At 39.6% G+C, this 22260-nt stretch overlaps 3 protein-coding genes across 4 annotated transcripts; 1 reads left to right on the top strand and 2 right to left on the bottom strand.

Annotated features, from left to right (window-relative positions):
• Window positions 1-427: 427 nt before the first annotated feature.
• On the top strand, window positions 428-9158 carry ldha (lactate dehydrogenase A4). Of its 2 annotated transcripts, none has more exons than XM_088416358.1 (8): window positions 428-592; window positions 2893-3018; window positions 4110-4227; window positions 4315-4488; window positions 5896-6069; window positions 6181-6298; window positions 7881-8004; window positions 8136-9158. In XM_088416358.1, exons 2-8 carry the CDS (start codon window positions 2893-2895, stop codon window positions 8298-8300), a joined length of 999 nt encoding a protein of 332 aa, XP_088272484.1. In that variant the 5' UTR covers window positions 428-592; the 3' UTR covers window positions 8301-9158. The 2 variants fall into 2 exon arrangements, with proteins under 2 accessions (XP_088272484.1, XP_088272483.1); XM_088416357.1 differs by lacking the exon at window positions 428-592 and adding an exon at window positions 723-792.
• Window positions 9159-10207: 1049 nt separating this feature from the next.
• On the bottom strand, window positions 10208-18805 carry tsg101a (tumor susceptibility 101a). Its single transcript, XM_088416356.1, has 10 exons — window positions 18445-18805; window positions 17730-17817; window positions 17452-17517; window positions 17042-17205; window positions 15666-15792; window positions 15463-15520; window positions 15210-15304; window positions 13306-13508; window positions 12716-12955; window positions 10208-12618 (listed from the first exon to the last, which is right to left on the bottom strand). The coding sequence occupies exons 1-10, from the start codon at window positions 18484-18486 to the stop codon at window positions 12529-12531; spliced, it is 1173 nt and encodes a 390-aa protein (XP_088272482.1). The 5' UTR covers window positions 18487-18805; the 3' UTR covers window positions 10208-12528.
• Window positions 18806-19498: 693 nt separating this feature from the next.
• LOC148422026 (tumor susceptibility gene 101 protein) lies at window positions 19499-21490 on the bottom strand. Its single transcript, XM_088417638.1, has 5 exons — window positions 21354-21490; window positions 21197-21262; window positions 20935-21098; window positions 20759-20861; window positions 19499-19681 (listed from the first exon to the last, which is right to left on the bottom strand). The coding sequence occupies exons 2-5, from the start codon at window positions 21231-21233 to the stop codon at window positions 19563-19565; spliced, it is 423 nt and encodes a 140-aa protein (XP_088273764.1). The 5' UTR covers window positions 21234-21262; window positions 21354-21490; the 3' UTR covers window positions 19499-19562.
• Window positions 21491-22260: the final 770 nt, after the last annotated feature.

Genomic DNA, 22260 nt, shown 5'->3' with positions numbered 1-22260 from the left:
ATAGATAGATAGATAGATAGATAGATAGATAGAATAAGAAGTCGGTGCGGCCATGAGTACAAACAAAATGATTTCTTAACGTGCTGTACACCGACATAACTTTCACCAATGAGGCAAGCCTTTTCGTATGACGAAAGAATGTGTTGCAAAATGCCTTGCAGAAATTGCACATGTGCTGAACCAGAACTCGTCCAAACGTTAAATTCATTGGTATTGTGACTATTTCCCACGTCCTTCAGTCTTTATTCCAGTTCTGGCAACGATGATTGATCATTGCGGCGGGATGAAAGGCACTTCGGTGTCTCAAATAAAACGGGCTGTGCAGTACGTACTACTAGGGATTTCTTCCGCATCCTACTGTCTGGGACGTGACATCCAGCACGAAGTTCCCCCGATGGCCGCGCCCCCTGCTTGATTTCTTTCCGCATTAGTATGCGCATACTAATAGTAAAAGGGGAGGAGGGCGCGAGTGGGAGGAAGTGTTTAAATACCAACCGAAGCCTTCACCTCAGCGACATCTTCTGCGGGAGAACTGCGGCAGCAGCCAACGCAACGAGAAGCATTCCAGCTTTTGCACAGAAACTTTAACACGGTAAGAAGAATTAAACGTGTACTGAATTAAATGTGTGTAGTGCAAACCAGCTCGCGTTTTTAACAGGAATGCGAAGGCTATTTCCGGTTATACAACGTTTGTTTGACCGGGAAGGGGCGTGATTTGTGTACAAAATCGGAATGAGCGTTACATTAAACCAGTTGCCAAAGGGCAAAACACAGGATCTCAAGAGAATCAAGGTATACAACAAATATCTATTATATTTCGTAAAAGCGGGGCTGTTTTTACTATTATCTAGTCACTAAACACGCCAGTTTTTACTATCATATCGTAACCCCACCGCCATGTTGTAAGTTTATTCCAACATGTGTTAAATGTAAAAGCTATTCGTGCTCTCGCCGGGATCAGGTAAATTCAGACAATTATCTTTTACGTGTTGTGTAACCACCTATATGCAACAGTTACGTTCCCCACTTGTTGAGGATCAGACAGCGTATATCGCGATCACGTTAACGTTTTTATTAATTTGCCCTGGCAACCAAGAGGGTCTTATCCAAATGGTATACGCTGGATTGCTAAAAGGGATTTTTGTCGCAGTGTACAAACGAAGGCCCCACCTCCTCCCCAGTTTGACCATCCACAATTCTGCACTTATCGTAACCCGTATCCTCAATTCTAAAAAGCACTAGCAGGTGAATTGAAATGCTTATGAGTATTATTCCACACCAGCTTACACACGTTGAGAATCAGCTCTTTGTCTGGAAGGACAACCGTAATAATATTGTTACATTTCTTGAGATTTTGTTTTCCCAATCTGATATCAACCATTGTTGCCATCCTGTGGATGTGAGCTTGTGTACCAATGATCAATGTATTTGTTAAACTACTGAATATAATTATAAACATCCATATAACCAACACCTACATTTTCCCAGTATTAGAAGTACTGTACTGTAAATGATTTGCACACAGTATGTGCTAAATGTGTGCGATAAGTAGTATTAGTATAAGTTGTAGTGGGAAAGCAGCATCTTTTCCCGTAGCATGTCATAAAGGCAGAATGGAAAGTGTGTCTTGTTAGTCACATTCTTCTGCTGGTGGTCTGTTCATGCTTCTTGGCTTTCTTGTCTGTTGACCAGTGATAGGAAACATGCCAAAACCCAGGGGTATGAGATAACGCACTGTAATAGTTTCCTTCCTCAGTATGCGCGTGTATTTCAGACATCAAAGGGAATTAAGGGTTAATTGCACAGCCGTTAGAAAAGAATGACCGGTGGCAGTATGCACTTGCACTGAAAGTGGCCAAAGGGTCTTTTGTTGAAACCCAACTCACCCCTCACAGTCAAAAAGGTGTGACCATCTCCCCTACATCCTGCTATTGTGTGTGAACTCTCCACATGAGTGTGTAACCTCCACATCTCATTGACATGCAAAGGCTTGTAAGTAGTGAGCTCTCCAGGAACCATAAATAGTATTGTGTGTGACGTCAGCCGGGGGATGGACTGTGCCGCACGTACACATGATCCCTCGCTGCCTACCCCCACTCCTGAGAAACTACGGCCATCTCTCTTGGGACATTATGAAGCAGGGAGCATTTGTCCAGACAGTGGTTGCTACGGTGATCTGGTGAAGTGAGGTTCTGGGAATCAATGAGTACGCTCAGCAAAGGAATTATCCATGGAAGAAAGTGACTGGTCTATGCTTAGAATGATATTCACAACAGCATGTTATTATTGTGGTTCACAGTTTGTAAGCAGTCATATGAAGCGCTGTTATTAAAAAATATATATATATATTTATAATATATATATTTTTTTATTTTTATTTTTTTCTGTTGCTGAATGATAAACCAGTCTTTCATTCCAACACATTGCTGTTTCTAGCTGTCCTCCATTTTCTATAGCGCTTGTCGTTATTTAGGGCTCTAGACTGAGATCGATTTAGGAACCCAGGCAACCTAATGGTACTAAAAAATAGAGTTGCACCAGTGCAACCAGCCTTTCGAGCCCTACAGGAAGGTATCAGTTACTCTACCTTTGTATCAAATGTGTGATATTTGTCATGTGCAATTTTGTGAACCCGAGTGTAGAAGTGTTATATTTCTTTTTAATTTGTCAAAGAAAAGTGTATATTATTCTACATTTCACTGCCAATGCACCCGTTGTACTCATACTGTTGTCCGAAACTACTACCAACCTTTGACTACAATAATACACCATTTATTAAAATAGACTCAAATAATTTAAACCCAGTCATGTTTCAGCATCACCTCTATTTGCACATTCATTGTGTCCATTCGGTAACATGTCCCTGAGCCTTTGTCACTTTTATTTCCACAGATGGCCACCAAAGACAAACTGATCACCCAAGTGCTGAAGGAGGAGCCAGGGAGCAGCAGGAACAAGGTGACGGTGGTAGGCGTCGGCATGGTGGGCATGGCCACTGCCATGAGCGTCCTGCTTAAGGTAAGAGACAAAAAAAACAGAGAGCCAGGAACTTGTGCATTGAGCATCTGATTGTGAAAATAAAAATGTTGCTGTTGTGGCCTACTGTGGTGTTGGCTTGCAATGCATTATGTAGTTAATTCAGACAACTATAAAGTTACAATCTGGTCTAAAGTGTCATACGATGCAGCTGTACACCCGGCAAACTAAAACCACAATAAAAATAAGTGACATAGTAGTTCATGTTGCATGTAGTTCACGATTGCTACCATTGACATGGAAAAGATTACCTTTACTTTATTAGATAAAATGTTTTCCTCACAGTCAACACAATGTCCAATTGTCTGGTGTCTTGCAGTCCATGTGATGTATATGACTACACATTATGGATTGATTGTCTCTTGGGTAAATCTGTGCCAGCAGTCAAATAATGGATGCACTGTGAAAGAGGGCCCCTGCTTAAAAAAAACAAAAGCTGGGCAGCAAACTATGTGATGTGCCTCTTTGGCTTTCCAAACCCTCTCAGAATTTTAAGCGTGTCTCTCTGTAATTTAGTTAATGGATAGAATGAACTCTTTGGCAGGGAAGCATTTGTTGAGCCAAGGTAGACAGTTTACTTTAGAAAAGTGCCATGGCACACCATCGTATGAAAAATGTTACAAAAAGTCTATTTTGTAAACGTAGTGTTAATCAAAATTTGGAAAGCACCCTTCAATCAGTGGTTTTTCCGTACTTAAAAAATTGCTGAATTTTAGATGAATAAAGATTCTTCAAAGTAGGCTATTTGCCCAGCTTTGCACATCTTGTTTTTTTCAGCTTTGTTGTGCAGCGGATTTCAGTTCACACCTGGGCATTTTCAAGCGATAGTAGCTTGGATTTCTTGATGTTTTGATGTGTTTTAGTCCAATTAAATTTTAATGTGTTACCAGCACTGCTGGTAGATGAGAAAATACATGCTATTATTAGTTTGTGTCTAATATTCTATTTAAACCAATGAACTCAAATTGGATAATTTATCATGACACAATTTATCTCACACTCGTATGCGTTGACACAGAGGCTGTGAATTTTCAATGTGACTTGAACGTGTACGTACTGTACTTGCTGACCAGGATCTGTGTGATGAGCTGGCGCTGGTGGATGTGATGGAGGACAAGCTGAAAGGTGAAGCACTGGACCTGCAACACGGCTCCTTCTTCCTGAAGACGCACAAGATTGTGGGAGACAAAGGTGAGAAGAGTACAACAAAGCCCAGAGACCGCAGCAACAGCTATCTGGTAGCCTATAATTAGGCACACGTGCGCTTGAATTCTCTAGACTACAGCGTGACAGCCGGCTCCAGGGTGGTGGTGGTGACAGCCGGTGCGCGTCAGCAGGAAGGCGAGAGTCGCCTCAATCTGGTCCAGCGCAACGTCAACATCTTCAAGTTCATCATCCCCAACATTGTCAAGTACAGCCCCAACTGCATCTTGATGATTGTCTCCAATCCAGGTAAGGAGGGACTTGTGACACTCGCTTAAAAGACACTTTACATTCCCTGCCAGAGCACGTACGCATCTTGGTACTTTTCTCCTCTTAATGCATTTATACTGTATTTAATTAAAAAAAAAGCTAAACTGTGCAAGCAGGTCCATTTTATAAAAGATAGGTGATACATTTGTAGTAGTTCTGTCATAACATTTGAGAATACAAGCCAAGAAATGATAAAAGCAACTTGTTTTTTTTTTTTTTTTTTGGTATTGTTAGCCCCTCATGTTGTTGTGGCTTAGCACATGACACCGCAGCAATGCAGAAAGAAGTCCAGTTTCTTGGGGTTTTTTGGGGTTTTTTTTTTTGGAATTGGAAGTGGGAATTTTTTTTAACTAATTTCCCAAGTATCCTAGACTTATAAACAAGTAATATGTGCCATAAGTTTTATTTTTTTCAGAAAAAGAATCTGTAGTGAAAGGGTCTAAAGCAGTGCATCTCAATGATACAGTACATTACAAAGTCCCCCCTAGGAAAGAGAAAACATTTCCGTGCCTCCCCACTTGCCACCAACCCTGACCATAAATAAGATTATTATCTATAAAAACTGTTTAGGTATACCTAAAACTGCACTTTTTAATATTGGCACAAGAATAAAGCAATACAAAAACAAGTTTCAACAACTCCTAACTATTTTTTTTGCCGCATTTATACAGGTTAAATGTTTGTCCCAGCAGAAAAAAACCCAAGTGCCTGAAAAAGAAGATCTTTCAATCTTTACTTTATCGCAATTACACTTCAAATGGCCCGCCACGCTATTTGAGAAGGACTGGTCTAAAGTAACCAAGACTGGGTGAAATAGATGACCGTGTGTGTGTTCCATGGCTGGGCCATCACCACCTTGACTGTGATTTGAACCTTGATCCCTACCTATGTCCAAAGTCAGAGGTGTCACCACCAATGTTTTTTTTCAAAACTATTGCAAATGTATTTCAACTTCAATACAAGACGGCGAGCAGCTTTATCTCTTCAGTGGGCGAAAATCCAATCTTGAACCCAGTCTACGTCTAAGTCAAAATAATAAACCGATACAGTGCAGGCCAACACACCCTCTCATTTTAACAGTTGTCTGTCACATGACTTTTAACCTGGCTTCTGCACAGCACAACTGACAGTCCAAACTCCCTTGATAAAGAAAGAAATTCCACTAATTAACCCTGAATCCACGTGTGAAGTGAAAACCATTTCAAATGATTACCTATTGAAGCTAAAGGAGAGAATGCCAAGAGTGCAAAGCAGTAATCAGAGCAAAGGGTGAACATTTTGAAGAACCTACAATACAAAACATGCCGTCAGTTCTTTCGCCTTTTATTGTCAAGTACATAACTCGCTACAGTTAACTTATCACGTTGTCATTTGTTCTTCTCCCAGTGGACATTTTGACTTACGTTGCTTGGAAGCTGAGCGGTTTCCCGCGCCACCGCGTCATCGGCTCCGGCACCAACTTGGACACGGCCCGCTTCCGCCACCTCATGGGAGAGAAACTGGACCTCCACCCTTCGAGCTGCCACGGCTGGATCATCGGAGAGCACGGCGACTCCAGTGGTATGTGGCGCTTCACTATAAATAAAATGGGAAATTGTATAAGGGCATAGCTTAAATTTAGCACCACAGTAATTGAATTCAGCTTTATCTGAGCTATTTGGCTTCCCTTAGTACCCGTCTGGAGTGGCGTGAATGTGGCTGGTGTCAGTCTTCAGGGCCTCAATCCTAAAATGGGGGCTGAAGGAGATGGTGAAGACTGGAAGGCGGTGCACAAAATGGTGGTTGATGGGTGAGTACGATTGGCGCAAGGCTGCAAAACAACCGATCACTCTGTTGCCTTGTGAAATAGCAGTAAAGTTGAATTTGCACAAAATCCACTATTTAATTCGGGGTCGTTCACCATCCCGGCAGAGGAATTTGGCAATGGCCCTGAGCCAATTGGTGGTTAGAGAATGTCACACTACCGTATGCACTTAGATCCAGGGATGCACATAAGTTGTACGCGCGACAGAAATCACCGATGCGAAATGTCGCGTACTTTGCGCATTTGCGTACCCTACCTAACGTTGGGCCGATCAATTTTCTTTTTTCCCAAAAGTGGATCAGAGATATGCCGTGGCTTAAAGCACACTTAAATGCGGTGCCAGATTTGCCACACATCCTCAGTTAGAAGACAAAACAGGTGTGTTTGATACAGGGTTGATCATTTTCGGTCATCCTTTATTTGACAAGTATGAAAAGAGCATGTGAATGTGGTGCAATTCATGGCTTCCAGACATGCTAATCGAGAAGCATCAGGTAATCGCCCTCTTGCTAGACGGTGAGACAAACTGGATGAATAGTGCAAGGTCTATGTAATAGTTTTTTCCTTGTCTTTCATAAGGTAAAGCATGCGCGTCTCACGTCTTCCTAGTCTGAGTCTATTTGTTTGTTTACTGAAGCGGCTTGGACTGGCTATTTGGCTGTGTATTGTTCTTGTGAAGGTGTGAGAGAGATCGTTTATGCTGTCACGCAGTTGACGGAGACTCTACTTTCGACTGATTAAACTGGGTCCCGAACGGTAGTGATGGATGTATGAAATTTCAATGAAAGAACGATGGCGTACCAAATACTATGTCCCCTGGCACCCCTGTGAGCAACCCAGCAAAACCCCTGCTTATACCAGAGATGGGCAAACGTTTGTCCAAATGTAGTTTTTAAAACGGGCATATGGGCGAGGTGACCCATAGATAAGATTAAAAAAAAAAGTTTGTGAAATGCTTTGTAAATGATTGATGTGCGGGATCCATGAACAAATTGGGTTATATTTGCTCTACTGCTGATTTGCACTCATACATCACAAGTCAGCTCTCATCAATTTCACTTACAGGGCAATCTAAAAACAACCCCAGTCTTAACAAACGTGTTGTACGTCAACCTTAAGACAGTTTGATCAAAACATGTCATTATTCGATGTAGACTCTTCATTTACCCTCCCCCTTTATGCCTAATTCCACTTTTTTATTTATTTTTTTTAATTGGACAGTGAAAGGGCTTGTCTAATGTGCAGGTCCTTCCCAAGAAGGGATTGGCAACAGTAAAAGCTCTATCCTTCTGAGTTTGTACTTAAGACTTTGGTATCTGCAGGAGCAGCTGCCAACACACAATTGCTGCAATTGGTTGGCCTAGGACATTTATAGTGCAATGTCTACGAGTAAACATGACTTTTTTGCCTTATATGACAACAGGCTTCCGGATTGAGATTAGAGGCAATAATACCTTATCATGGTCATGTTATCAACACTGCTCTTATGCAAAGATTCATTGGAAAATGTCGCCATTTCGAAACGTGCAAAATTCCATCACATTCTGATATTGCGTGCGTTTTACAGAGCCTATGAGGTGATCCGACTGAAGGGTTACACTTCATGGGCCATCGGGATGTCTGTGGCTGATCTGGTGGCAAGCATCACCAAGAACATGCACAAAGTTCACCCCGTGTCCACCCTCATCAAGGTAAGGACCCGTTTTTAGGTACTCAAGTTAATGGGCTCCTCCACAAGAGTTGTTTTGTTGACGCTTTTTCGTGGCCCATTTTGATGTCACACGCTACCTCATACCTTACTAACGCATGTGTCGTTGTGCAGGGGATGTACGGCGTGAAAGAGGAGGTGTTCCTGAGCGTCCCCTGCGTCCTGGGAAACAGGGGCCTGTCAGACATCATCAACATGAGCCTGAAGCCCGAGGAGCAGCAGCAGTTGGCGAAGAGTGCCGAGACGCTGTGGGCCGTCCAGAAGGAGCTCACTCTGTGAACGGTGTAGCGCCCGCCTACGGTGCCGCACTTTGACCCCGAATGAAACGTCACAAAACACTGTGCATTAGCCCAAGCACTCTCTTGTATTTTCTCTGTCGCAAATGGCCTCCATTAAGACCTATGTAGTTGCAAAAAGTGGAAAATAACTGTCAGATATTAACCCGCGACAGGTGTTATTTTTGTTTTGCTGTCTGCTTCCCATCACTGTGTGTGAAACCGGAAACACAACAACCATGTAACCTTGAAGGTCAGCCTGTGTTGAGATCTGGACATTTGTGTTGTAAGTACTCCATACGTATGCTGTTACTGTGCACTGTTGTGGCTTCAAATACACTCCTTGTACGCTTTGTGTATATTCTGTCTACAGTGTGATGGTTGTATGTCTTTTTTGTCCACTCGTTCAGCTTGTATTTTTTTTTTTTTTTTTAAGAGTCTGATGGAGACATTCCATTCTTAGTGGGGGTTGACTTCCTGTCCAACCCCTGTTGTAACGGTAATCTAAGGCCTTCACGCAAATGACCACAAGTGCACTGACAAGTGACATAAGTCAAGGGTCAATGGAAATTCACTCCACTCCTTGTATGGTTGGGGATTCTATTAAATGGAAATGATCAACATAGACAACAAACTTGAATTGTTGTTTGCACACCTTGATGCCCTCTAAGAGAATTGTATTTATTTTTCTCCATATAAATTCCGAAAGGACATTAACAAAGTGTTATTTTCTCAATGGCCGTTACTGCAGATGATACATATTTATTGTTTCCTGTATTTATCCTTAAGATGACGGAGCACTGTTTCTGGACATATTTTTATGTAACGAAGCATCAAATAAAACCAGAATACAGAAACAAGACCCTCACTTGTCTGGTTGTGCATTTTGTAACAGGAACTCTGCATAGCATGAGGATTTTTCAACAGTCTTGTTCAGGTTTACAGCTTGTCCTTTCAGTTCGACTTTCATACCGATCAACTTTATGTGTGGGCAATATATCATTCAAATCCTCATAGGTAGCAGGGTTCAGACAGCATGTTAATTTACTTAGTTTATTCAGGTCAAAAGCTCCTCTTCTCTACACTGCTAGGGAAGTACATACGTCTTTGTTTTCAAAATGTTAATCTAATTTTGGGAGCCTTTGCTCTGTTTTTTCTTTTTGTCACAATTCCTCAATTTAAACTGTCTTTTGAAGGACTTTCTCCTACGCAAATAATTCAATGTTACAGGCAGAGGCATCATACTGAAATTTAGTTGGCATTCCACACCCACACTTACAGACTTCTTAATTATGTACGAAACCAGTTTCACTCAGCAACAAGAACTTTTTTGGTAACGTCTATCCTATGCACACGCACCAACTATAGTCTCAAGTCTCAACCCTATGCCTGAAAAGATACAAAGGTCTGCTCATTTTTTGCATTTGAATGTGTCATTTAAAATTAAGGGTGCTTCAAAACTTAGAAGATATTTTCAAACTGCTGTCAAATTCCAGTTGCATTTATAAGATACACACCCAATATTGAATTCTTGATTCTCCGTCACAGAAACCTTAAGTCAATTCAAGGTCAGAACCTAACAAGCATTTTACATAAATGTCCCAGCTGAAGAGGTTCCTGGGTGCTCCCTATAGGTAGAAACATAAACAGTTGAATTTCGTTCAAACCTCCTTGAAGAAGCTGAAGCGTAGACGTCAAGAAACCATAGCGAAGGAACGGGTAGGTGCATCACTGTCAAAATTTGGAAAAAAAAAAAACATTAAGCAGCACAGGGCACGAAATGGTGTGTTAGAGAAAGTGATTGAAGGCTGTTTCGAGTTTTTTAGATTGAGTGGCTAAAACATTGACTAGTGCTTGTTTTTGGCTTTGGTGTCGCTTTTGCGCTTGAGCAAACATGAAGCAAAACCTGAGTGCTGGAGAAAAGTAAATTATTTCGAAGGTGAGCGAAGAGAGGAAATCAATCAGTGCTAATGCACAAACATTGGCCATAGACAGTCCAACAATTGAGAATGTCCTGAAAAAGAAAAACCGCTGGCGTACTGAGAAACATTGCGCTAACTGTGAAAACATGCCAAAAAGGTTAGTGGCATCACTGCCAATGTCCATAGGACAGGGGTGAATGTATCAGTTTACCAAAATAAGACCAAAAAACAAAAAAAACAACAACAACAAAAAAACATACAGGCCAATGCAACAAGACAAACAACAAAAACAATGTCAACAAAACAAAAGATTTCACCAGAGGGAAAAAGTACAAATTTGAAGCCAAATCTTAAATGAACAGTGCAATCATTTTTACCCTCTGTATAGAAGACTCAAAAGAGAAGCTCTCAGAAACAAACAAGAACTTAAAGAAGCTGCAGTAAAGGCTGGGAAAAGCACGGGTGCCTAGTCAAGTCAATGGCTCCCAGATTTGATGCGATTATTGCAATTATGCAACCTAGATAACCATTTTTAAATTATCGGTAACTTAAAAACAACTTTTTCAACACATTTGTTCACTTTAAAAGTGGGTGCCTTCCAGACAGAGATGTTCTTTCAGTTGATGTAAATCCCATTCAATAAAAACAGGACATCAGAACATGAGTTTCGTCTTTTGGTTTGAAACCCAAATTTCTTCAGAATACAACAAAACAAAGGAGCTGATCTTCCCAAGCCAATACATTTGAAAGTGACTGTATATGTCCAAGTCAACCCCAAATTTTCTTGGCCCTAATATGTTGTATATGCCCTACTCGTCTTATTAGAGCATTATCATTGGGTTTGTGGAATATGAATTAAGAAGAAAAAGCAAGCTGTTTTTATCCATTTCAGAGGGCTGTTGACTGAAAATAACACGGTTGCTCAGGGGTAACAACCAATCACAACTACATTTTTTTCTGTGTTTAGTCACTTGTCATTTGCAAACTCAGTCATGATTGGTCAATAGTCGAGCCCTGAGCAACTGTGATGTCAATTTCAGTTCCTAGCAAGTGGCAAAACGGTCACCCTCCTGACATGGACAAAAACACAAATTCCTATTTCACAAACACAGTATCAGTCAGAATACCGTGTTTACTCTGCAGATGTTGCATAGAACATATTTTTGTTAAAAAAAAAAAAAAAAGGGTTGACTTCCCCTTAAATGAGCTTGGGTGCTATAGATTAGTGATTCCCAACCAAGGGTGGAGCGACAAAATTGATGGTATAGAACTATGATTAGGTGTGCTCTGTAAAATTACACACTTGTCAATGTTGTTGATTGCAAATATACCTTTGCTCGCCAAAACCAGTGCTACTTAAATCATTTTATCTAAACATTATTGTGGTGGGCCGTAGAAAGGCAAAGTCATTTTGACCTTTAAGCACGAATAAAAATCTTGTTTTGCCATGAAATCAGATGTCTTTAATTGAACCGATTCACAAAACTACAGATATAAATGATGATCTATGGTTTAAACTTGAAACAAAAAATAACAGCAGATACTCTATGATACATCTCAAAGTGCATTTAGTAGAAGGCTAAGTTAAATGAGAGGTGTTGTCATAACTTAACATTTGATTAATATAACAGGCTCTTTTTTTTTTTTAACTAGACACTCAGAAACGTTTACAAAAAAAAAGGAAAATACATAACTACTTTCTCACCAGAAACAACAGAGTGGACAGCGACAGCAAAAATAAAAATATTGACTATCTTTTGTAAAAATGTCCTCAAGAGTTACTGTACAGGGTAGAAGAGCTACTGTACATGATTGGTTAATGCAGCCAAACAGTCAAATTGGAGGGCTAACCTGAGCAGCTGACATGTACCATGAAAGTGGAAAGAGGAAAGGCAAACGATGAGCGAAAAGCAAGACAGGTTCACGAATTAAAGCCATAATAGACTAAAAAAAAAAAAAAAGCTTTCCGAATGTGGCTCAGGCTGCATGCAGCACTAAATCAAGGGTCTTCTTAGGGTTAACCACTTTGGGTATTTATTCATGACGAGGGGGGTGTCTCTTAATCATCAGCCTCCAACATTTTGTGCTTACTCAACAAACAAGGCGGCCTGGTTACCAGGTAACCATACACATCATGTGTTTATATGTGTTGGGAAAAATCTCAAGCTTTTGGTTTGATCCAGGTCACAACAACAAATCTTAGGAGTGTTTAAACAGCCCAGTGGGTCCACTATTGATGTTATACAAAACAGAGGAAGAGGAAAGAGAACCAGTGGGCCTGAAGACATGTCCATTTCCTACTAGGGGAGCTCAGTAGAGGTCGCTGAGACCGGCGGTCTTGCGGGCTTTCTGCATGAGGGCGCGGAGTTGGAACTGTTTTCTGGACAAAATGCGTACGTGCTGCAACAAAAGAGGAAATAATCAACACAAATAGAAGGACAAATACAAAACTGCAGAGTTTGTCTCAGTATCTCAAAAGTTGTGTTGAAACGTGCACCTTGAGGAAAACCTCCAGATCTATGACACCCCTGCGAAGGGCCTCTCCCAGGTAGAAGATGGTGTCCTCGATGGCATTTTCCTCGGCATACAAGTTCAGGATTTGTTTGTACAGGGGGGCTGTCGGCACAATGATGTCGTCTATGTCGTTGTTCTCTGACTGGTGCTCCATCTTCTCCAAAGCTTCTGTCAGCTCCTCGTCCTTGCGCTTCAGCAACTCGATGTTTCTGTCAACGTCAGCCTGGTTCGATGAAAATCGGTCGGCAAGTCAAAACCATGGTCCGGGAAGGGACGTAACAACGGTGCAGATAGACCCGTTTTAGACCGACCCATAATTCCCATCTAAAAAGTTACGTTGATATCAAAAATAACTGTGATACAAATTCAGACATTTAATTCATAACATTATCATTGATTGGATTGGATTAAAAAAACAAACACAAAAAAACAGGTGTAACTATAAATGGATATATAAATGTATTAATATGGATTTCCACAACGTGCAGACCTAGGCTAACCAAACATCTGCAAAACAGAAAGGGCACAAATGCTGAACAATAACACACATGCTGTATTTAAAAAATTAATTACCACTTCCTGGTCCAATCTAGAGATCATGTCCTCCAGTTTCTGATGACCCTTCTTGAGGTCTTCTTCTGTTCGCTTGAGAGCATCCAACTCGGCCTGAGCTCTGTCCATTTCCTCTTTCATTCTCCAGCGAAGCTTGTCACTAACAGCTGAGATGAGCGATGCACGAATTGTGTCTTCACCTATGGTGCCATCCCTGTTGGAACCTAAAGAAAGCGACTCTTTTTTTAAGACAGATGCTTTTAATCCAAATAGTCTATGTTCTTTTATTCTTTATTCTCCCTTTTATGAATGCCGGGTTGTTTTTAGGAAAACGGTGGCCTTGAAAGTCACCAGGTATCATGGTATCAGTGGAGCTCACTAGACTAAGTTTCAAATGATTAACATTATTAAGTGTTTTTCATCAAAACTTTTTTTTTAATCGACTGTTGTAAAAGGAGATTTGGAGAAGTGCAGACATATAAAAAAAAAAGATTCTGGCAGAATTAAGGAATGGGTAGTGTTGAGAGCCTGACGTTTAGGCTTGCACCATTATTTCTTTTCTCCTGCTTCTATTTCTTCTTATATTTTTTTCTGGCACACTGGATGCCCTGTGACACCAAGCAGCTTCTCACAGGTCATCTTGGCACAATGCCAGACAGGATTAAAAAAAAAAAAAAAACGTCCATACTGTAGGTGCCTAACTTTAGTTGCCATTTGCTTGTCTTTGTATTCTTCCCTCCCCACAAATCTGTTCAGATGTGTAAGCATCTCCTCGTCCAAATTCTTGTGACCAGTAAGAGAGCAATGTTGAATGTTTTTTTGCGATGCATGATTTGCTTAATGGAAAACAATAAAATGAAAATGGGACTGTTTCAAATGATTCATGAAAGCACCTGAAAACAGGCATTCTTACTCAGTCAAAACCACAGGGGAAAAAAAAAGAATCAATAAATATGCTGACAAATATCAGATTATGTACATCCAACACTAGATTATGTGCAGCTCATTTTTAAATCAGCACTAAAAATGTCAGAGCTCACCCCCTATTCCACCACTAAATATAGGGAACTATCAAAGGATTTACAGATAACTCAAACTGCTTCCAAACAACTGATCACAAGTCAGTCTTTGTGTGAAGGTACTGTTACATCCCCAAATATAGCACATATAACCAGAGAAGACTTGCTTGCTTAGGCCCATACTGTACGTCCTGTTGGCCTTTAATGTTCCCAACTCTAGTTACATCAAATGACCTTTTGCTGTCGGTTCAGCATGCCACCAAAGTCAGGCTCAGGGTGAGCGGGTTTCACAAAAAAGGTCACATGGCTGAATTGCACAGAAGCATAGAAAGATGGAGAAGCTTCATTTCATCTGATCGGCTTCATTAGAAATGATTCATCATATAGTCACGTAGATGCCATTTGCTAAAACTATAGCCTCTCTGAATGCTAAAAAAAGCCAACTTCAATCAAAATTTGTGAGATCTAAAGGGATGATAACGGAGTTGTTTGACTTGTTTGCTTTGTGGTCACTGAAGAGATTGTACAAGGGATACTCGCTTTAGTAAAGGCATCTCATACAGCCATTAAATCAGAATTACAGTAGATATGTACTGTATATGAAGGTTGAATCTATAAGACAAATAAAAAAACAAATGAAAGTAGCAGAATGAGTGTGCCTTGTAGCACCAAGTTATGACATTCTTACGCTACCACTATGCAAACTACTTCATTACGTGCGGTTCTTAACAACACATCTAGGCGAATTCATAGAGTTCCCGCTGTACACTCAAGCGCTGCAACACTACTCTCACAGTGACAAACCATTTGTATATTGTTGTCTTTGACATAATAGATTTAGACTTTGTTTTCATAGCACAGTGTACCGTGCGTGTCATGGTGGCAGATGTAATACAATATACATACCCACTGTGGACACGGGAGTCTGTGCAGGGTAGTGAGTGGGACCAGAGGTAGCTGGATAAGAGTTGCTCCCTGGGTATTGGTAACCTGGGTAGCCTCTGTAGAAGAAATGCAAATAATATTAAGTAAGCGTACTCAGACAATTTAGCACACGACATACAAAGGACTAAAGATATGAAGTCATAAAACAGCTCGGGCTACAGAGCACGCTTGTCATACAAAATTCGTGTAAGCGCATGATTGTGAAAAATCTTACCCTGTATTTGGACTTGGGCCATAAGGTGAAACTGCAGTCATGCCAGGTACATAAGAAGCTGGTAGAGGAGGAAGAATATGCACATTCACATCATATGATTGCCTCCTTTTTAATGCAACTTCATAGTGCACTGTTATAAGGAAGGAGCGCCACCTGGTGTTAAACAGAGCAATGTGAGTGTGTGTGCGTGCGTAACCACTTACGATTAGGAGGTCCAGCAGCTTGGAAAGCTTGGTAAGGCGCTTGTGTGGTGGGGCGAGAAAACACTGGCGGCTCTTCTCCGAATACCACAATCATCACCTGAATGAGACCATAGAGGTCTGACTGCGGCTAGAGAGGGAAAAAAAAAAGATGGAAATGTAAAAGGTCACATAAGAAAAGAAATACTTCACACTGAACAGAATTTAACAACAATGACAACCCCCACCAAATAGGTAATGTCAGGTTTATGAAAAAGGTACCTGTAAATTGAAAGAACTCACAACACTTGTTAAAATCATGACATTAAAAGACGATTAATGAAAGCCTTTATTACAGAAAACCCAAATTAATACTTTTTGGATCCGAGGAGTCCAAGAGAACACAATTTTTCACTCTTTAGTGAAAACTGTATTTTTCCTGATGAGTTGGACCATTTCATTTCTTGTGGGCATGTGGGACTGCATATTTAACCCAGCATTGCAAAGATGTTTTATTACAAAGATATATTAGAGAATGTGTTCAGAGAACGTAAAGAAAAAAAACCTTGACAACTTTCTATGACATTTCGTTGATTCGTTCGTAAGTATATATGTATCAATCAATCAATGATTGAAGTATATATGTATGTATGTATGTATGTATGTATGTATGTGTGTATTACGGGGTGCAAAAAAAATAAACATAAACGAGTCACAAAAAAATTCAGGATTCCCATTTACTACAATTTAAATTGATTTAAAACGTCCCAAATGCTATGTATAAAATCATTTTCATTTGTATCTTGTTCTATCCTTTTTATAACACGGATGCACTTTGTTTTTGTTTCATCTTATTTTATACTCGAAACGCTATACGATTTATAACTAGCTTCAAAGAGTAGCAGTTGTCCACACGGTGTTTTTGTTGAAAAGAGAACTGCCTCCCTTTCTTAATGTGAACTGTGAAGCAGACTGAAGTATGATGATTCTTTGCACATCTATAGATTGAAGCAGATTTATTTTAATTTAATTCAATGAAGTCGTTTTGAACCGAACATTGATTCCGAATCGAATCGGAAAACCAAAAATTGTAATTTAAGCCAATCGTGAGACAGTCGCATTCTCACTCCTAGTATGTTTGTATGGAATAAGATTAAGATTGGAGTGAGTGATACATTCAGTTCATCAAAATTTCAATTATGGCTGGGTGGATGAAGATGGAAATAATGATTGAAGTGACTGATTAATTCACTTCAGTCTAACTTCAATTGTCATGATTAATTTGCGTTGTGTCAAAGTCTGTTGAGTTTTGTCAAGTGTAGTTTGCCATTAAGAGCAGAACACCAGCCCTGTTGGCCAAACAAAGTGTGCAGTGTAGTCTCTATTGTAAACAGACTTACATGCTTCCACTCATGTAGATAAGGAAGGTAGATTTTTCCATTGGCATCAATATGTTTCCCAGTTTTGATCATCATGGTGTTAGTTGGTTTAACAAAACAAATTGGTGGGTTGAAGGGATATGTGTCCAGCAACCAAAGACACACTGGGATGTTGTAGACATTGCCTGTGAGAAAACACATGCATTAACAAGTGCAGGCATTTATCTATTCATCTACTCGATCCACCAAATTCCACACTGTATATAATGCCATTTTTCTCATTTGTTAACAGGCAGTAGACCAGCATGAAGGCGACAAATGTTAAAGTGACCGGGAACATGTGATTCTCTTCAAAATACTTAACCAATACTTCACCGTGAATCATCATTTTAACATCGAGGTCCAAAACATAATGAGAACACTGGATGTACCTCTATAGCTTACTGGGACTGTTCCAGTTAAACTCATCAGGTCCCTTGTTGAGCCATCGTTGAACACTAAAAAACAAGTTGAGCAGGTGAGGAAAGATGAACTACTATCATATAGTGAGTCACTCAAGAATGAAGTAGAGTGGAACCTCTAACAGCAAACACCACTGAAGTTGTTTAAGTTGGACTGTGGACTCACAGTGGATGATTTGTGACTTTGAGCTTGTGTTTGATATTAGAGGTTTCTGTGGATATAAGAATTGGTAAGTATATTGGATTACCATAGCCATCCATCACAGGTTTCAAGTCTTTGTAATGAGAGATGACATTGGTGAGTTCACGAACAGTCAGGTCCCTGTATTTGTATTGCTGAAAAATGACAAAACAGGGGAGAAGTGATGACGATGAACACATTCCCGTATTTTAAACACAGAAAAGCCCCAAACAAAGAAGAACGTTATGACGGGTTGCATTGTAACGTGAAATCTATGTTTGCTACAGTGACCAAACAATTGTTGCTGAACAATAGCTTGGCATGTTTGTTGTTTATTTAAGTAGGAAGTCTTTGGGCCAACTGCTATCTAATCGAAATAATTAGTTAACTGTAAGTAACAGCATTGGTTCAGAGAGAAAATCTGTAACATGTATCTTTACGGTGAATACACAATAATTTTAACTGTACTCTAGTTCCTTACAACGTGATTTCGACCGAACATGCTGTCTAATAAGTTGTTTACAATAAGTGATGAATTCCTTCGTTTTGTTACGTTAAATAAATCGGACATCGGAAATTCCATGTGCCAGTTATGCCAATCGTAAACGCTGACGACATCGATCAGGTTAGACAGTACAAACAGCTTATAACACATGATGTTTCACAAACACGCCATTTAAACATACCAGGAAATGGCAAAGCTATTGTACTGTCATGTTACGTTTCGGTCACGTTAGCTGCCATGCTAACAAGTTTCGATACTCAATAAAAGGCGGGTTTACCTTCAGCATTTTCTTCAGGGCACCTTCGTTGACAACTGCCATACTTTCAAAGTTTGGATTGTTTCAGCAAAACCAAGAAATATGAGACTAGCGAGCAGATCGCTAACACAACCTGAGGTTCGCTAGCAAGAATTCCGCAAATGCTAGGCTTATGTTAGGACGGCCCGAAGCTGGATGAAACACAAATTACCAGGTTATTTGAATTAAAAAAAAAAGTCCACCTGATTAAAGTGAACGTCTGTCTTTTGATCTCAGAACAAAGCAATACAGAAACGCCGAATGATAAACTGGCTCCCCGTTATAAACAACATAGGTTCCACAGTCAACTATCTGACTTGACAACATAACGAATTTCCGGTACTACGCCTGACATTTTCCGGGAGAATTGATGACGTCTGGTGAAAAACTTTATTAGCAAAACAAAATCATACAAAATAATACAGCGCTAAACGACAGCGAGAAAGAATTAAGTCGTTAAACGAGAATGATCATTTCTTTTTTTAAACTATTTTGTTTTAACTAACATTATACGTGTTTTTCTTCTTAAATTTACATGGTTTCCATTTTACCAGTACGTATCACAATCGTTCCAATTTGAAACATGGTGGTACAAAAACACAACTCAAACACATTGGGAAAACAAACGTAAGATTTATTTTATATGAGGAGCAAGGATATAAAATAAAAACAAAAATAAAAACAAGAAAAAACACAATGTCTTCTTCTACACTCGTGCTGGAATCAAAATCAAACTACAAACTTGAAATTAAATGTTAAACGTTGGGAACAATAATTTACAAGTAAGCATGATTTAACATCCAGATTATATTTTATTCAAAACAGATCATGTTTTGAGAAGACGTATGTCATGTTAGCTATTTGTATGTTCCAATAAAATTTACATAGTTTATGAAATGTTTGATGTAACATGTACATAAATATGTATATGTACACACATACATCACAAAATTTTGTGTATATATATATATATATATATATAATAATGTTTTAAATGTTACTTGACTGTTAAAATGAATAAAAAATCTACATGACAACCAGTCATGACCATGATACCTATGCACACGATTCGTAAGAAAAAAGATCAATAATAAAATCCATTAACAGCTGGTTTCATTTCCTTGTAGGACAAGTTGACCGTCTTCTGTTGATAAAGACAAATACAAACTGCCATCTGGCCAGGAAAGCACCTGTGACTGGTTGTAGAACTGCAGTGAACCTAAAACAAGTATTGAGGACAGGGAAGTCCAAAGTTTATGAGCACTGTACACAATCTAACATTTGATCTGACATGACCCAGTTATTATTTAGCGTTCATCTAGGATACAGAATGTTTTGTTGTATCTTGATCTCCTTACCCCCCCCCACCACCACAAACTGTATAATGTTCAGACAGAAATAACTTATACTGATTTTAAATACGTTTTTAATATAACTCACAGACGTCACTATTAGGATTAGGTGTTTGAGTTGTTGTTGCAATGAAAGCCGCTCGACACTCTAACCCTTATAGCAAGCCCTTGCACAACGTCTGTAAGAGATGTCCCGTCAACTAGTACTGAAGTCTCTGTTTGAACTTAACATTCTGAGGTTGTGCAAAAAACAGCTATTCATTGTTTGTGTATAACTTAAATGCCATAATTAAGCTCTTAGAAACTATTGCAAATACTTCTTCTAAACCATCCATCCTGCCTGTCACCATCCTGTCACCTCTGCAAAAACTTGATTTCAAACTTCAGCTCTTTTTTTTTCACTTTTTGAATTGACAACTTAATCAGATTGATTTGATTTGCCTTGCCCTATATACACATATAAAAGTCTGTTTTTTATTCCTCCAACCTCCAACCTTCCTCCAACCCTGCAGGAAGGGGTATGATGTAAATAATAATAATAATAATAAGAAGAGTCATGGTTAATTAATTGATTTCAACATTGAATCACACTGAATATATTGTATAATTGAAATACAAAGTATGATGCCATCAACCACACAACCAGAGTGTGTGCCTGTCATCAACAGCAAATTACGCCAACAGCTAGATGTGTTTCTAGCAGGTGTAAATTCTAATCAACTTTCAGCCACCAAATTGCCAGGTGTGCAAGCCAAAGGAAATGGTACACTAGAAGACCCACAATGGTGCACAGCTGCCAAACAGCTAAAACAAGGTTTATCCTTGCACGAAACTGAAGTATGGCTGCGCAGTCTGCAGATAGAGGCCAGGATGTTGATTGACACAGACATCCTGGGGGAAAAAGTTATGACCCCCCCCAAACGTACCTTATAGGGTTTACTTACATGATGCCTGTGCAGACTGACGATGAGGCTGCATACAAATGGGAGGGACGTCTCCAAATGTGGCAACCATCACCTGCAAGGTGCTCACCAGGTCACACTTCCCCTGAGAGCGCCAATGAAGGATTAGTGTATCCTATGCATAACTTTATCATAAAGCTCTCACATGTGCTTTTCACCTGCTGCCACTCCTGGAGGTATGGTAGCATGATTTCACCATCGCCGGCGATGTAGTTTCCCCGCAAGATCATCATCTCCCTAGTAGGCTTGACGTAGCAGATGGGGGCTGACTGAGGATAACTCTCTTCAAGCCACACACATATGGGGATGTTGTAACTCAAATCTAACATAGTGTCAGAGACGGTGTTTATCAACACTTGTGAAATGCTTTTAGTGTGGACATAACGGCTATGCCCCTGATACGAAATGTTCAATCATTACCTTTAAAATGGATGGGGATAGTTCCTGTTAGACTCATCAAAACCTTGGTGGTTCCGTCATTGTAAACTGAACAAAGCAACACGATTATTTTAAGTACTTGTTACAAAAGCCACTATCGCCACATGAAAAAAAGTATTTTTTTTTCCAAGTTTCTTACTGTATTCATCCACCGTTGGAACAAGGTTTTTGAAATGGGTCAATGCAATGTGTATTTCATGGGCCACATGGTTACGAAGATATGCCTAGGCAAAAAAAAACAAGCATACAAACAAAAATTGATAAAACTGTTTGCAGTTACACATGTGGATATTGCTACTGTATGGTATAAGAGCTATCTACAGTATCTACATACGGTAAGATGTATACGTACATACACACAGTACATTGATTTTCCCTTACCTTGGGCAGCATTTTCTTTATATGGTTTTTGCAGAATGTCATGATTGTAGTTTGTATCTAAAAATCGTCTTGCTGTCTTCTAAGATCACAAACTGAGTCACTAACCTGTGATTGCTTTTCCCGTATGTTTATGGTCAAGCTCACAACTTTACAACCCCCAAAAAGCCAATCAGAGAGCAGGGGCATGATATGACAATCATGTGACTTACATACCATAAAAACCTAATTAGGCTAAACAGCCCAAACATCTTGGTTCTCTGACCTATTAATTCATCAAGTATATGTTATATTAACAGCATTTTTTCAAAGAATAAACAACAAGTATGTGAAAACTTTTGTCTGCTACCATACAGCACTTTGAAATCTTGACCAAAACCCATTCATCTCTTTTGCCAACACACTAAAAATTGTTGGTGAAATAGTGATTCAATTCACACTTTAAAATGATTTATGAGTTGCCTTAAGAACATACACTGAAGTGCCTGTTTAGTTGGAGTGATTACAGTAGTTAATTGATGGCATGTTTTCAAATTTGTATTTATGTATTTGCTTTTGTATTTAAATTGCTATTGTTATTTGTCATTTTGCATGAATTTATTAGCTGTTGTGTTGTGTGGTTGAGGGCCACCATAGTAGTGCTATTAACCAGAGCAATACTGTCATTG

Source organism: Hippichthys cyanospilos, chromosome 6 (assembly GCF_059441005.1).
Source record: "Hippichthys cyanospilos isolate Australia breed blue-spotted pipefish chromosome 6, RoL_Hcya_1.0, whole genome shotgun sequence".
Lineage (NCBI taxonomy): Eukaryota > Metazoa > Chordata > Actinopteri > Syngnathiformes > Syngnathidae > Hippichthys > Hippichthys cyanospilos.
Note: the sequence above shows the minus strand (reverse complement) of the source record. Positions and strands in the feature narration are given on the sequence as shown.

Bases quoted from the DNA above. Each gene is read 5' to 3' on its own strand.
- tsg101a (XM_088416356.1), bottom strand. From the start codon at position 18,486: ATGGCAGTTGTCAACGAAGGTGCCCTGAAGAAAATGCTGAAG. The intron at 15,793-17,041 runs GTAAGTCTGTTT...TTCCCTCTCTAG, and splicing joins ATCTACATGAGTGGAAGCAT to CCGCAGTCAGACCTCTATGG. The intron at 15,521-15,665 runs GTAAGTGGTTAC...CTCCTCTACCAG, and splicing joins AGCTGCTGGACCTCCTAATC to CTTCTTATGTACCTGGCATG.
- LOC148422026 (XM_088417638.1), bottom strand. From the start codon at position 21,233: ATGAGTCTAACAGGAACTATCCCCATCCATTTTAAAG. The intron at 21,099-21,196 runs GTAATGATTGAA...ACACTATGTTAG, and splicing joins TATCCCCATCCATTTTAAAG to ATTTGAGTTACAACATCCCC. The intron at 20,862-20,934 runs GTGAAAAGCACA...TGGCGCTCTCAG, and splicing joins ACCTCCAGGAGTGGCAGCAG to GGGAAGTGTGACCTGGTGAG.
- ldha (XM_088416357.1), top strand. From the start codon at position 733: ATGAGCGTTACATTAAACCAGTTGCCAAAGGGCAAAACACAGGATCTC. The intron at 6,070-6,180 runs GTATGTGGCGCT...GGCTTCCCTTAG, and splicing joins AGAGCACGGCGACTCCAGTG to TACCCGTCTGGAGTGGCGTG. The intron at 8,005-8,135 runs GTAAGGACCCGT...GTCGTTGTGCAG, and splicing joins CCGTGTCCACCCTCATCAAG to GGGATGTACGGCGTGAAAGA.